The sequence below is a fragment of the Schistocerca nitens genome, chromosome 1 (genome assembly GCF_023898315.1).
Source record: "Schistocerca nitens isolate TAMUIC-IGC-003100 chromosome 1, iqSchNite1.1, whole genome shotgun sequence".
NCBI classification, from domain to species: Eukaryota; Metazoa; Arthropoda; class Insecta; order Orthoptera; family Acrididae; genus Schistocerca; species Schistocerca nitens.
Window position 1 is genome coordinate 659759954 of NC_064614.1, and position 15113 is coordinate 659775066.

General features: G+C 43.8%; 1 protein-coding gene across 2 annotated transcripts in view; it reads right to left on the reverse strand.

The window, feature by feature from the left end:
• LOC126259026 (uncharacterized) overlaps positions 1-15113 on the reverse strand; it is a 667737-nt gene that overhangs the window by 22942 nt on the left and 629682 nt on the right. For both annotated transcript variants that reach the window (XM_049955690.1, XM_049955689.1), the window contains exons 21-23: positions 8828-9037; positions 754-946; positions 289-460 (exon numbers count right to left, since the gene is read on the reverse strand). In XM_049955690.1, the coding sequence (XP_049811647.1) occupies positions 289-460; positions 754-946; positions 8828-9037 (575 nt within the window). The remainder of the gene's footprint in view (positions 1-288; positions 461-753; positions 947-8827; positions 9038-15113) is intronic.

A 15113-nucleotide genomic window follows, 5' to 3' on the forward strand; every position in this document is an offset into this window, starting at 1 on the left:
CACACACACACACACACTCACACACTCACACACATGCAAATACACACAGACTCACTTTTTGTATATATTTTACACCTGAAAGGCTCTCTCACAATGTTGTGTCAAGAAGGAAGTGAACCAAGAAAAAAACATTGCTGAAATGAATTCAAAAAATGGCTGTAGAAAATTCTGAAATTTGTTCCAATGTGACGCAGTTGAGGTGATGACGTTTCAATTTTTTATAATTTATTTTATTATCTAGAACTACAACCTTAAGTTTGTAATATATTATGCTAATATATATCTCACCATACAGCATAAACTCCATCACAGTATAGACAGGTTCATTTTTTGTACAGACACCCAATAGTTTTACGATGTTTTTGTGTTCAAAGCGTTTCATGACTTCAGCTTCACTTAAGAAATCCAGTTTTTCTTCTGTTGAAGAACCAACCTTCAATGTTTTGACAGCTACTGCAACCTAGAACATCACATGTACTTTTAATAGCACTGTCACAATCACTTTGAAAGAATTTATAGCTGTAAACATACATCCAGAATACTATCCAACTTATGTAAACATGGCACAACCTCTTGAAATACTAAAATGTGAACAAAATTGCATCAAACTCGAATGTTCCGTACTACATTTACATGCATCTACAGCTGCATGCATATTCTGCAAACTAAGGTGAAATGTGTGGCATAGGGTGCTTAACACTGAATTATTGAGTGCTTAATGAACAAGCTTACTACAGTCTAGATCAGACATACCCATCCTTTCTCAGCAAAGTGGGCTTCTCCTCCATACACAGTGCCAAATGCTCCTTCACCAAGCTTTCGGTTGATGACTACTCTATCACGTGGAATCTCCCATTTGTCAAGAGTTCCCAGATTTGATGCTGATAGCAAATCAATGCCAAGATGCTCCATGTATCTTTTGGTCAGCTGAACTTTCTTCTCATACCTGTTTACATAAATATAATATTCATAAAAAAGGTCCAAACATATTGCACTTTGATTGGATAAATCACTGTCATTAGACCATCGATCTAAGAAACTTAAAATTCAGTGGCAGGACAAGTAAAACTCTCTCTCACACACACACACACACACACTCGATGCCCAGTGTCATTGGAAAACATTGGTTTGCTTCCTATTACAAACAAAATTATCTTTAAAGCATAATTTTACATTCCCTTAATATAGAGTTGTCCCAAATTAGACTAGTGATGTCCATTCTGTCAATACATATTAACAGCAACTTCAAAAAATGATGTATAACCAGTACACCAACAGCAACTTAGCAGTGTTGCTGCAATTCACAGCTGGCTTCTTGTATTCTTCAACAGGGTAATCTCACTGACTCAAAAACTGCCTTGAAATTGCAGTAAAAGGCTACACAAGAACCTCATTTATCCAGACTACGTGGGACCAAATGTAATCTGGATAATTGAAAGTCTGGATAATCAAAAAATATTTGATCTGCAGATAACTGACAAAGAAGACTAATTTATGTTTCAATGCTGTCAGGTTTTCTGATTTTCATACCAACATGAGAGGGATTTTTGTGTCTTCCAATTGCACTTATAGATGCCATAATTATATATTGATCTTTACACCTCCTATAACCCTTTCAAGTCATGTAATTTGGAAATCAGTGTCTTAGTGAGCATCATCTGATAAAAAATTCCAGGTTCATCTTCACTATAAATCTGGTGAGGATTTAAGTTTCTGAAGGATACTTCTTCAAATTCTTCATGGAAGTTTCCTACAGCCACTGCAACCCCCAAAAAACTTAAGTCATTGAAAGCTTACATGTGACATGAGGAGCTTTCCAACCAACCTGGGCTGGCTGTGAAATTTAGATCATAAATGGATGGCTTCCTGCTTAAGTTTCTTGCCTTTTCCTGCAGGACTGGACCAGGTATTGAAACAATGTGATCTCTTTTCTCACTGACCAATGCTCAGTGAATAATGCTCAGTGAATAATGCTTCATACAGTGTTTCATTTCTGGCTTTCTGTGCTGTATTGTTGTTCTGCAGGCTGTCTTCACCCATCAGTTTCTTTTCAGTTTTTTTCTCCAGTCTGACAGGTTATGTCCCTACACCATTGTCTGTAGCTATGTTTCCCAGCAGTTCTCCTTTGTCTATTCTGTTTAGTGCTTCCAACTTTTTGTGCACTGAAATGACCACTTTCTTTTGCTTTGAAGTCATTTCACTCACACACACATTGAAAACATGAAATGAAAGAACAATATCAGCACAGCTGCTGAACTCTGTAAAGAACAGAATCACACTGACCATAGCCACAGTAGCTGGAAGCATGGGACAAGTGATCTCCCTGCTATCTGCATTCCAAACCTAACAAATGTAAATACACTGTTCTGTACCAACTACACACCACACATTGTTGTGTTAGAAAAGGAAAAGGAAACAACAAATAAATCAGGACAAACTGGAAATCTGGATTATATGAGGTTCTTACATATTACATGCATTTCTGGCATTGCCTGATGAGAATCATGTAGACAGTATTTTACAAAGTTCATTATTATGACTGTCCTTTGTTTATATTTTTACAGTAACTTGGTACCTGTTAAGAGTAAAGTTCAGCAAGTTTAAGAACTTCTCAAGCATTTCAGTGTAATAAAACTTCATTAATCTGGACTAGGTGGGCTGAGGGGTATGTGTGTTATAAATATAGTTAGCATAAAAGGTGGGTATATATAAAAAATCTATTTTTAGATATATTTTTCCCATGTGGAATGTTTCCCTCTAATATATATATATAATGACTTACCAAATGAAAGTGCTGGCAGGTCGACAGACACACAAACAAACACAAACATACACACAAAATTCAAGCTTTCGCAACAAACTGTTGCCTCATCAGGAAAGAGGGAAGGAGAGGGAAAGACGAAAGGATGTGGGTTTTAAGGGAGAGGGTAAGGAGTCATTCCAATCCCGGGAGCGGAAAGACTTACCTTAGGGGGAAAAATGACAGGTATACACTCGCACACACACACATACACACATATCCATCCACACATATACAGACACAAGCAGACATATTTAAAGACAAAGAGTTTGGGCAGAGATGTCAGTCGAGGCAGAAGTGCAGAGGCAAAGATGTTGTTGAATGACAGGTGAGGTATGAGTGGCGGCAACTTGAAATTAGCGGAGGTTGAGGCCTGGTGGATAACGGGAAGAGAGGATATATTGAAGAGCAAGTTCCCATCTCCAGAGTTTGGATAGGTTGGTGTTAGTGGGAAGTATCCAGATAACCCGTACGGTGTAACACTAAGCCAAGATGTGCTGGCCGTGCACCAAGGCATGTTTAGCCACAGGGTGATCCTCATAACCAACAAACACTGTCTGCCTGTGTCCATTCATGCAAATGGACAGTTTGTTGCTGGTCATTCCCACATAGAATGTGTCACAGTGTAGGCAGGTCAGTTGGTAGATCACGTGGGTGCTTTCACATGTGGCTCTGCCTTTGATCGTGTACACCTTCCGGGTTACAGGACTGGAGTAGGTGGTGGTGGGAGGGTGCATGGGACAGGTTTTACACCGGGGGCGGTTACAAGGGTAGGAGCCAGAGGGTAGGGAAGGTGGTTTGGGGATTTCATGGGGATGAACTAAGAGGTTACGAAGGTTAGGTGGACGGCGGAAAGACACTCTTGGTGGAGTGGGGAGGATTTCATGAAGGATGGATCTCATTTCAGGGCAGGATTTGAGGAAGTCGTATCACTGCTGGAGAGCCACATTCAGAATCTGATCCAGTCCCGGAAAGTATCCTGTCACAAGTGGGGCACTTTTGTGGTTCTTCTGTGGGAGGTTCTGGGTTTGAGAGGATGAGGAAGTGGCTCTGGTTATTTGCTTCTGTACCAGGTCGGGAGGGTAGTTGTGGGATGCGAAAGCTGTTGTCAGGTTGTTGGTGTAATGCTTCAGGGATTCCGGACTGGAGCAGATTCGTTTGCCACAAAGACCTAGGCTGTAGGGAAGGGACCGTTTGATGTGGAATGGGTGGCAGCTGTCGTAATGGAGGTACTGTTGCTTGTTGGTGGGTTTGATGTGGACGGACATGTGAAGCTAGCCATTGGACAGGTGGAGGTCAACATCAAGGAAAGTGGCATGGGATTTGGAGTAGGACCAGGTGAATCTGATGGAACCAAAGGAGTTGAGGTTGGAGAGGAAATTCTGGAGTTCTTCTTCACTGTGAGTCCAGATCATGAAGATGTCATCAATAAATCTGTACCAAACTTTGGGTTGGCAGGCCTGGGTAACCAAGAAGGCTTCCTCTAAGTGACCCATGAATAGGTTGGCGTATGAAGGGACCATCCTGGTACCCATGGCTGTTCCCTTTAATTGTTGGTATGTCTGGCCTTCAAAAGTGAAGAAGTTGTGGGTCAGGATGAAGTTGGCTAAGGTAATGAGGAAAGAGGTTCTAGGTAGGGTGGCAGGTGATCGGCGTGAAAGGAAGTGCTCCATCGCAGCGAGGCCCTGGACGTGTGGGATATTTGTGTATAAGGAAGTGGCATCAATGGTTACAAGGATGGTTTCTGGGGGTAACGGATTGGGTAAGGATTCCAGGCGTTCGAGAAAGTGGTTGGTGTCTTTGACGAAGGATGGGAGACTGCATGTAATGGGTTGAAGGTGTTGATCTACGTAGGCAGAGATACGTTCTGTGGGGGCTTGGTAACCAGCTACAATGGGGCGGCTGGGATGATTGGGTTTGTGAATTTTAGGAAGAAGGTATAAGGTAGGAGTGCGGGGTGTCGGTGGGATCAGGAGGTTGATGGAGTCAGGTGAAAGGTTTTGTAGGGGGCCTAAGGTTCTGAGGATTCCTTGAAGCTCCGCCTGGACATCAGGAATGGGATTACCTTGGCAAACTTTGTATGTGGTGTTGTCTGAAAGCTGACACAGTCCCTCAGCCACATACTCCCGACGATCAAGTACCCCGGTCGTGGAACCCTTGTCCGCCGGAAGAATGACGATGGACCGGTCAGCCTTCAGATCACGGATAGCCTGGGCTTCAGCAGTGGTGATGTTGGGAGTAGGATTAAGGTTTTTTAAGAAGGATTGCGAGGCAAGGCTGGAAGTCAGAAATTCCTGGAAGGTTTGGAGAGGGGTGATCTTAAGGAAGAGGAGGTGGGTCCCGCTGTGACGGAGGACGGAACTGTTCCAGGCAGGGTTCAATTTGGATAGTGTCTTGGGGAGTTGGATCGGGGGTAGGATTAGGATCATTTTTCTTCATGGCAAAGTGATACTTCCAGCAGAGAGTACGAGTGTAGGACAGTAAATCTTTGACGAGGGCTGTTTGGTTGAATCTGGGAGTGGGACTGAAGGTGAGGCCTTTGGATAAGACAGAGGTTTCGGATTGGGAGAGAGGTTTGGAGGAAAGGTATATATCTAAAAACAAAGAAGATGTGACTTACCAAACGAAAGCACTGGCAGGTTGATAGACACACAAACAAACACAAACATACACACAAAATTCAAGCTTTCGCAACCAACGGTTGCTTCATCAGGAAAGAGGGGAGAGGGAAAGACGAAAGGATGTGGGTTTTAAGGGAGAGGGTGAGGAGTCATTCCAATTCCGGGAGCGGAAAGACTTACCTTAGGGGGAAAAAAGGACGGGTATACACTCGCACACACACACATATCCATCCACACATATACAGACACAAGCAGACATGTGTGTGTGTGTGTGTGTGTGTGTGTGTGTGTGTGTGTGTGTGTGTGTGTGTGTACACTCCCGGAAATTGAAATAAGAACACCGTGAATTCATTGTCCCAGGAAGGGGAAACTTTATTGACACATTCCTGGGGTCAGATACATCACATGATCACACTGACAGAACCACAGGCACATAGACACAGGCAACAGAGCATGCACAATGTCGGCACTAGTACAGTGTATATCCACCTTTCACAGCAATGCAGGCTGCTATTCTCCCATGGAGACGATCGTAGAGATGCTGGATGTAGTCCTGTGGAACGGCTTGCCATGCCATTTCCACCTGGCGCCTCAGTTGGACCAGCGTTCGTGCTGGACGTGCAGACCGCGTGAGACGACGCTTCATCCAGTCCCAAACATGCTCAATGGGGGACAGATCAAGAGATCTTGCTGGCCAGGGTAGTTGACTTACACCTTCTAGAGCACGTTGGGTGGCACGGGATACATGCGGACGTGCATTGTCCTGTTGGAACAGCAAGTTCCCTTGCCGGTCTAGGAATGGTAGAACGATGGGTTCGATGACGGTTTGGATGTACCGTGCACTATTCAGTGTCCCCTCGACGATCACCAGTGGTGTACGGCCAGTGTAGGAGATCGCTCCCCACACCATGATGCCGGGTGTTGGCCCTGTGTGCCTCGGTCGTATGCAGTCCTGATTGTGGCGCTCACCTGCACGGCGCCAAACATGCATACGACCATCATTGGCACCAAGGCAGAAGTGACTCTCATCGCTGAAGACGACACGTCTCCATTCATCCCTCCATTCACGCCTGTCGTTACACCACTGGAGGTGGGCTGCACGATGTTGGGGCGTGAGCGGAAGACGGCCTAACGGTGTGCGGGACCGTAGCCCAGCTTCATGGAGACGGTTGCGAATGGTCCTTGCCGATACCCTAGGAGCAACAGTGTCCCTAATTTGCTGGGAAGTGGCGGTGCGGTCCCCTACGGCACTGCGTAGGATCCTACGGTCTTGGCGTGCATCCGTGCGTCGCTGCGGTCCGGTCCCAGGTCGACGGGCACGTGCACCTTCCGCCGACCACTGGAGACAACATCGATGTACTGTGGAGACCTCACGCCCCACATGTTGAGCAATTCGGCTGTACGTCCACCCGGCCTCCCGCATGCCCACTATACGCCCTCGCTCAAAGTCCGTCAACTGCACATACGGTTCACGTCCACGCTGTCGCGGCATGCTACCAGTGTTAAAGACTGCGATGGAGCTCCGTATGCCACGGCAAACTGGCTGACACTGACGGCGGCGGTGTAGAAATGCTGCGCAGCTAGCGCCATGCGACGGCCAACACCGCGGTTCCTGGTGTGTCCGCTGTGCCGTGCGTGTGATCATTGCTTGTACAGCCCTCTCGCAGTGTCCGGAGCAAGTATGGTGGGTCTGACACACCGGTGTCAATGAGTTCTTTTTTCCATTTCCAGGAGTGTATATATAAACACACACACACACACACACACACACACACACACACACACACACAGGGTGTTACAAAAAGGTACGGCCAAACTTTCAGGTAACATTCCTCACATACAAAGAAAGAAAATATGTTATGTGGACATGTGTCCGGAAACGCTTACTTTCCATGTCAGAGCTCATTTTATTACTTCCCTTCAAATCACATTAATCATGGAATGGAAACACACAGCAACAGAACTTACCAGCGTGACTTCAAACACTTTGTTACAGGAAGTGTTCAAAATATCAATGTCCTCCGTTAGCGAGGATACATGCATCCACCCTCCGTCGTATGGAATCCCTGATGCAGCCGTGGAGAATGGCGTATTGTATCACAGCCGTCCACAATACGAGCACGAAGAGTCTCTACATTTGGTACTGGGGCTGCGTAGACAAGAGCTTTCAAATGCCCCCATAAATGAGAGTCAAAAGGGTGAGGTCAGGAGAGCGTGGAGGCCATGGAATTGGTCCGCCTCTACCAATCCATTGGTCACCGAATCTGTTGTTGAGAAGTGTACGAACACTTTGACTGAAATGTGCAGGAGCTCCATCGGGCATGAACCACATGTTGTGTCGTACTTGTAAAGGCACATGTTCTAGCAGCACAGGTAAAGTATCCCGTATGAAATCATGATAATGTGCTACATTGAGCGTAGGTGGAAGAACATGGGCCCAATCAAGACATCACCAACAATGCCTGCCCAAACATTCACAGAAAATCTGTATTGATGATGTGATTGCACAATTGCGTGCGGATTCTCGTCAGCCCACACATGTTGATTGTGAAAATTTACAATTTGATCATGTTGGAAGAAGCCTCATCCGTAAAGAGAACATTTGCACTGAAATGAGGATTGCCACATTGTTGGAGGAACCATTTGCCGAAGTGTACCCATGGAGGCCAATCAGCTGCTGATAGTGCCTGCACATGCTGTACATGGTATGGAAACAACTGGTTCTCCCGTAGCACTCTCCAAACAGTGACATGGTCAACGTTACCTTGTATAGCAGCAACTTCTCTGACACTGACATTAGGGTTATCGTCAACTGCACAAAGAATTGCCTCATCCATTGCAGGTGTCCTCGGCATTCTAGGTCTTCTCCAGTCGCGAGTCATAGGCTGGAATGTTCCGTGCTCCCTAAGACGCCGATCAATTGCTTCGAATGTCTTCCTGTCGGGACACCTACGTTCTGGAAATCTGTCTCGATACAAGCATACCGCGCTACGGCTATTGCCCCGTGCTAATCCATACATCAAATGGGCGTCTGCCAACTCCGCATTTGTAAACATTGCACTGACTGCAAAACCACGTTCGTGATGAACACTAACCTGTTGATGCTATGTACTGATGTGCTTGATGCTAGTACTGTAGAGCAATGAGTCGCATGTCAACACAAGCACCGAAGTCAACATTACCTTCCTCCAATTGGGCCAACTGACGGTGAATCGAGGAAGTACAGTACATACTGACGAAACTAAAATGAGCTCTAACATGGAAATTAAGTGTTTCCGGACACATGTCCACATAACATCTTTCCTTTATTTATGTGTGAGGAATGTTTCCTGAAAGTTTGGCCGTACCTTTTTGTAACTCCCTGTATATATATAAAAATCATGATAGGGTAATCTTATTAACTCACCTTCTCTTTACAAAAATAAAGGCAATTATCAGCAATATCCCAAGAATGCTGAAGCCTATGACATTTGCCACTACAACAGCTATCTCACAAGTAACTCCAAGACCATCTGCAAGACCTTGAACATAACAGACTGATGGTGGTTCTGTACCATCACTGGGCAGCTTTCCATCAGATGAAAGCCACATTACTGCAGATTCATTGAAATGTAAACTGTCATGTAAAAAGAAAAATGGAGTGAATGAGTAAAACAGCTTTCACATCATTATGCAAATAACACTATATTAGATCATGCACGGTAAACAGCAGTTTTAACATAATACCATAACGAGAAACTTACGTGTAAAAAGAAACTGTTAAGCAACTAAAACAACATGAAGATATGGTGGGAGAGCAGCAATATGATTGTATTTAAATAAAGGATTACAGTTACTGAGAATGGAGAAATGTTGGATAGAAAGAGCTTCAACAACAATATGAAAAGACTAGATTGCTGCTCACCACATAGAGTAGGCACTGAGTTGCAGACAGGTGTAATGAAAAAGGCTGTTAAATATTTAAGCTTTCGGACAAAAAATTCCTTCCAAAATTGAAAAAACACACACATTCGCACAAACTACTCCGACACACATGGGCACTGAGTCCAGGTGCTAAGGCGTAACTGCAGAATGTGACTGTCTGACCTTCTGGGTGCGGGAAGTGGTAGTAACGAGGAGGCGAGGAGGCACAGGAAGGGAAGGTGGAGGGATAGTGGGGCAGGAGTGGGAGAAGATGTTGTGCTGCCTTTTGGAGCATGCTGGGACATGGTGGGGACAGAACAGGGTTGCTAGGTGCGGAGTTGAAAAGCTATGCTGAAGGCCGGTGGGAGGGGGTGGGGGAGAGAAGAGGAGAGAAAGGGAAAATATTGGTAGGTGTACTGGTGGGATAGAAGGTGTGTGAACATGGAAAGGGATAGGTAGGGGGAAGACAGGGCGGTGGCAAAGGTTCACACCAGGGGGCTTACAGAAACAACGGATGTCTTGTAGGGAGTGTCATAACCTGCATGCTGTGAAGCAGTCACTGAAGTGAAGCACGTCATGTTGAGCAGCAGGTTCAGCAACTGATGGTCCAAGTGTCTCCTGTCCACAGTTAGATGGTGGCCATTCACATGGACAGACACCTTGTTAGTTGTCATGTATGTATAAAGGGGCACAGTAGTTGCAGCTTAGTTTGTAGAGCAAAGGGATCCCTGCCTTTAATGATATAGGAGATGGCTGTGACCGGAATGGAGCAGTTGGTGGCGAGAGGATGTGTGAGACAGGTCTCGCATCTAGGTCCATTGCAGGGTTGTGCGCCATGAGATAAGGTTTGGAGCAGGAGTGAAGCACTCCTCTCATGACTCAGTACCAACCAGGGCAGGAGCAACAGAATCACATTGTCTGCCTGGTTTTCGACTACCTCTCATTGTACTGTTGAATGAGGAATATGCTCCTCACACCATCATCCTCCCCACCACCCCCAAGTGGTATTCCAACACCCACCAAACAAATCTTTGTCCACCCCTACTCCACTTCTGTTCCAATCCCCTTGCCTCAAGGCTCATATCCATGCAATAGGCCCACTACCACCTACTCTAGTCTGGTCATCAGCATCTCCTATCCAATCAAGGGCAGGGCTACCTGTGAAAGCAACCATATGCTCTACAAATCAGGCTGCAACCACAGTGCTGCTTTCATGTGGTCATGATAACTATCAGGCTGTCTGACTGCATGAACGGCCACTGTCAACTGTGCCCAAGAGACCGTTGGACTACCCAGTTACTGAACAAACTGCCCAACACAATGTGCTTCACTTTAATGACTGTTTCATAGCCCATTTCATCAGGATTTTTCCTACCAAAACCAGCTTTTCTGAATTGTGCAGGTGTGAACTCTCCCTACAAGATATCCTTTGTTCCCATAAGCCCCCTGACCTCACCTTTGCTAGTCCCTGCCCTCCATCTACGTACCCCCTTCCATGCTTCCACACCTGCACTACACATGCCTTCTATACCACCAACACATTGTATTATGTTATTCCACTTCCCACTATATCCCCCCACCCTCCCTTCCCTGCCCTGCCCCAGCACAAAACTCTGCACGTAACAGCCTTATCTAGTGAGCACCACAACACTGCATGTACCCAAAGGCAGAACAGTGTCTTTCCCCAAACCTACCCTACTATCCAGTGCCACATGCTTTCTTCCACCACCCATCCCAGCAGATCCCTGCTCAGATCACATGGACTCGCAGTCTGCAGTCAAGCTCCAGCATCCAGACACAGTGGCCATTTGTGAGTGAATTGACCTTGTGTGAATATGTGTGTGTGTTTTCTGTTTCAGAAGATGGACTTCTACATCCAAACACTTAAAGGTTTAACAATGTTTTTCATTGTGCCAGTCTGCAACTCAGTACCTACAATATGTGGTGAGTAATTACCTGCCATTTTCATATTATTGTTATTGCATCTGGCATTTCCACTGTTTGACAGGAAGTGTTTTCATTTTCTGTGAAGTGAATAATAATCAATGGGCACACAGAATAGGGAAAAATGACAAACACTTTCAGTTTCATAGTTTTAAAGTAATGGGAAAGAAAAGAACTGCATGTACAATGCTCTTGTTCAAAAGTTTATTGTTGAAGAATAATGCAGTCACGGAAAAAAGATGAGACAGAAGAGTGGGGAAAGAAACACTGCATAAAAGAGTGAAGACAAAAGGATAACAAATGGTAAATTTTGGACAAGGAGATGTGTTGTTTCTTCTTATGGAAAGGAAAGAAACTGGTGACATTTAGAATGTTATTAATATTGATGATGTTCAAAAGTATGCAGTAAGAAGCTGAAAAACATATTCAACAAGGAAAGAGAAGGTAGCTACAAATCCGCAGCAATGTAAACTTAGGTCAATAAGAAATAGAGAGCTGACCTACAAGGAGCTATCTTATGTATAACAATAATAACAATAGAGGGGGGGGGGCTATTTTGTCATTCTTGTATTTTCTGAGAAAGCATTGCTCAAAATATCACAACAGTTGTACAGTAAGTTTATTTACATCATGGAAGGTTAGGGGCCTGCAGATAGTGCGAGCTAGGTGATGCAGAGAATATACAAAGAAGATTATCTACTTCTTAATGTGCAGAGATCAATAATGATTGATGGTTATTTCAATTCCCATAAAAATTAAATACTTCAGGTTTCTGTTCAAACTCTGCATCATGATTTGCAACTTACTAATTTGTAAATTTGTTGGTAAAGTGTAATGCAAGAGTTCCCATGCTGGTAAGTTGCTCATAGCCGTTCAAGAAACTTTTTAATAGGCTGAGTGATTCCCAGACAGGAAAACCATCAACTGAATGGGAGTAAGTGTTTCAAATATTTCTATGTACATAACAGATAATTTTAAATAAAATATAGTGATGTATGGAATTTTTAAGGGGGGGGGGGGGGGGGGGAAGACATGGCTAATGTTAAATTAAAACAACAGAAGTAATGGACACAAAAAATGTTAGCCAAATGACTACCCTCACAAAAGTGAAAGTATAGCCATGAACACAGGAAAACAACCCAGCAAACACTGCCACACTGGTGCTAAATTTTTTTTGTTTTTTAAGTGTGCACAGTAAGTAAATGAAAGAAATGAATCCTGTAAATCTCAGAACAAAGAAATGCATTAATAGCACAGGAGAACATGAATATTTATTTAAAATATAAATTAGTTTCAAATACCACAAAAATTAATAATGAACTGTACACAGTTAGTCACTCAGTTGCTTGGACAGCAGCAGTTTCTGTCCTGCCCTTCAACAGAAACATCCGATGAAGTACAACAATTAAAAAACATTGATCACAGCATCAAAACAAAGAAAGTAATACAAAGACTGTGAATAAACAAGGGAACTATGTGTAATGAAGGTAGTGATGTGCCAGTGAAAGACAGTATTAAAGCTGAGAGTGTTACAAGAGAGAGGGTTATGGAAAGAATTCTAGTCAATTGTTACAAAACTGTCTATAATTCAGCATTGTTTTGTGGTATGTGCATGATATGAGGCAGAACAAGTGTTTTGTTTGTAGAGTATGGACTTACTACATCTGCATCTATGTGATTACTCTGCAGTTCACACTTAAGTGATTGGTACAGGGTTCTTCAAAATACTTTCAGACTATTTCTTCACTGTTCCACTCTGTAACAGTGTGTGGGGAAAATGAACACTTAAATCTTTCTGTACAAGCTCTGATTTTGCTTATTTTATTATGATCATCATTTCTCCCTGTGTAGGATGGTGACAATATAACAATTTCATATTTAGAGAAGAAATTTGGTGATTTAAATTTTGTGAAAACATTTCACCACAGCAAAAAATGCCTTTGTTGTAATGACTGCCATCCCAACTTGCTTATAATTTCCATGGCACTCTCTCCCCTATTTCATGATGATAAAAATGAAGTGCCATTCACAGAACCTTTTCGATGTCCTCCTCCAATCATATTTGGTAACAATCTCATACAGCATAGCAGTACTCTAGCAGAGGATGATCAGGTGTAGTGTAGGCAGTCTTTGTAGTAGTTCTGTTGCCTCTTCTAAGTTTTCCACCATTGAAAAGCAGTCTTTGGTTTGCCTTCCTCACACATTATCTATGTGATCATTCCAGCTTAACTTGTCTGTAATTATAGTTCATATGTATTTAGTTAAATTGACAGCCTTTAAATTTGTGTGATTTATTGTGTAATTGAAATTTAATGGATTTCCTTTTGTACTTGTGTGGATGACCTCTCAGTTTTCCTTATTGAATGATAGTTGGCACTTTTCATGCCATTCAGATATTTTGTGTAAGTCATTTTCATGTTGGTTTTGATCTTCTGATGACTTTACTGCAAACAATCAAAGAAGGTTGCTCAGATTATCTCTAAATCTTTTATGTCAATTAGGAACAGCAGAGAGCCGATAACACTTCCTTTTATTCAGTGATCTGCCATTGATTACTACACAATGTGACTGTTCTGAGAGAAATCATGGATCCAGTTGCACAACTGAAGTGATATTGAATAGGCATACAGTTTGATTAGAAATCTCTTGTGAGGAATGGTACCAAAAGCATATGCACACATGGCTGCCAACTCCAGCACCTTGGGCCGGAATACATCACATGAGATGCAAGCAGCAGTCTGGAGAGGGTGAGGGAGGGGGGGGGGAGGGAAAGGGGGAGGGATAGTAGTGTACTGGTGAGGAGAGAGATGAATGCTATCTGGTGAAGTGTGCAGGGCTAGACTCCAGCAGGTACAGTGTCAGGATGCTGTGGGGCAGCAGAGCTGTTAAAAGGACATGGCCATTTTCACAGGTGGCTACCATCACTTCCACTTCCACTTCCCCTTCCCCTTCTGTACCCTCTCCAGATCGCTGCTTGCATCCCATGTGATGTTGCATTCTGGCCCGAGATGCTGGAGCTGCATTTGCTTGCTTACTTGTGTGTGTGTGTGTGTGTGTGTGTGTGTGTGTGTGTGTGTGTGTGTTACTGACAAAGGATGTGGCCGAAAGCTGCATGTGAATGTCTTTTAATCATGCCTCTCTGCAATCTGACATGTCTTCTTTCTTATAAGTCTCTGTTATGTGTATCTGTTGAGATTATTAAACTTATGGACAAATGCTGTGAATTATTCACCAAGCCAATACATCTAACAGTAACAGAGGTGTTGCCACCAACTGTATTTACTCTATCCATTCTAAACACTGTTAGGTCCTTTGTAAAAATTGTGACTGAACTTATCTATGGCTTTAGCCAGCTTTCAGTACCTATATAAAGCTTCAACGCTTTCTGTTAGCACTTGGAGCTCAGGTTCTTCCGAACAGTTTACAACTACAAAACTGATTGCTGCCATGTCTAGCCTCTTCCTGGGTTCAACTAGCACCTTTCAAAACTGAAACCCTGTCTGCACCATCTACCCTAAAAAACCATCCAGTTCATTCCACATCACCCCCGATACCATTTAGCCATCCCCTGCATGTAGTGGTCACCTGACCTATGAAGTGGAACCCAAAAGCCAGCCATTGTATGCCACAAGTCGAGAAAACTGCAACCTACACAGTGGCAAAACCATCTGAGCTGCTGATTCAGACCCTCCACTTGGCCTTGTACCAAAGGTCCACAGTTGGTCCTGTCAGTGGTGCTACAGATGGTGAGCCCTGCCTTCATCCTGCAAGCAGGACTGGCAATCTTTAAAAACCAGAGTCACTCTCTCCTGATCCAAAGCGACACACATTGTTAGTACTAACAA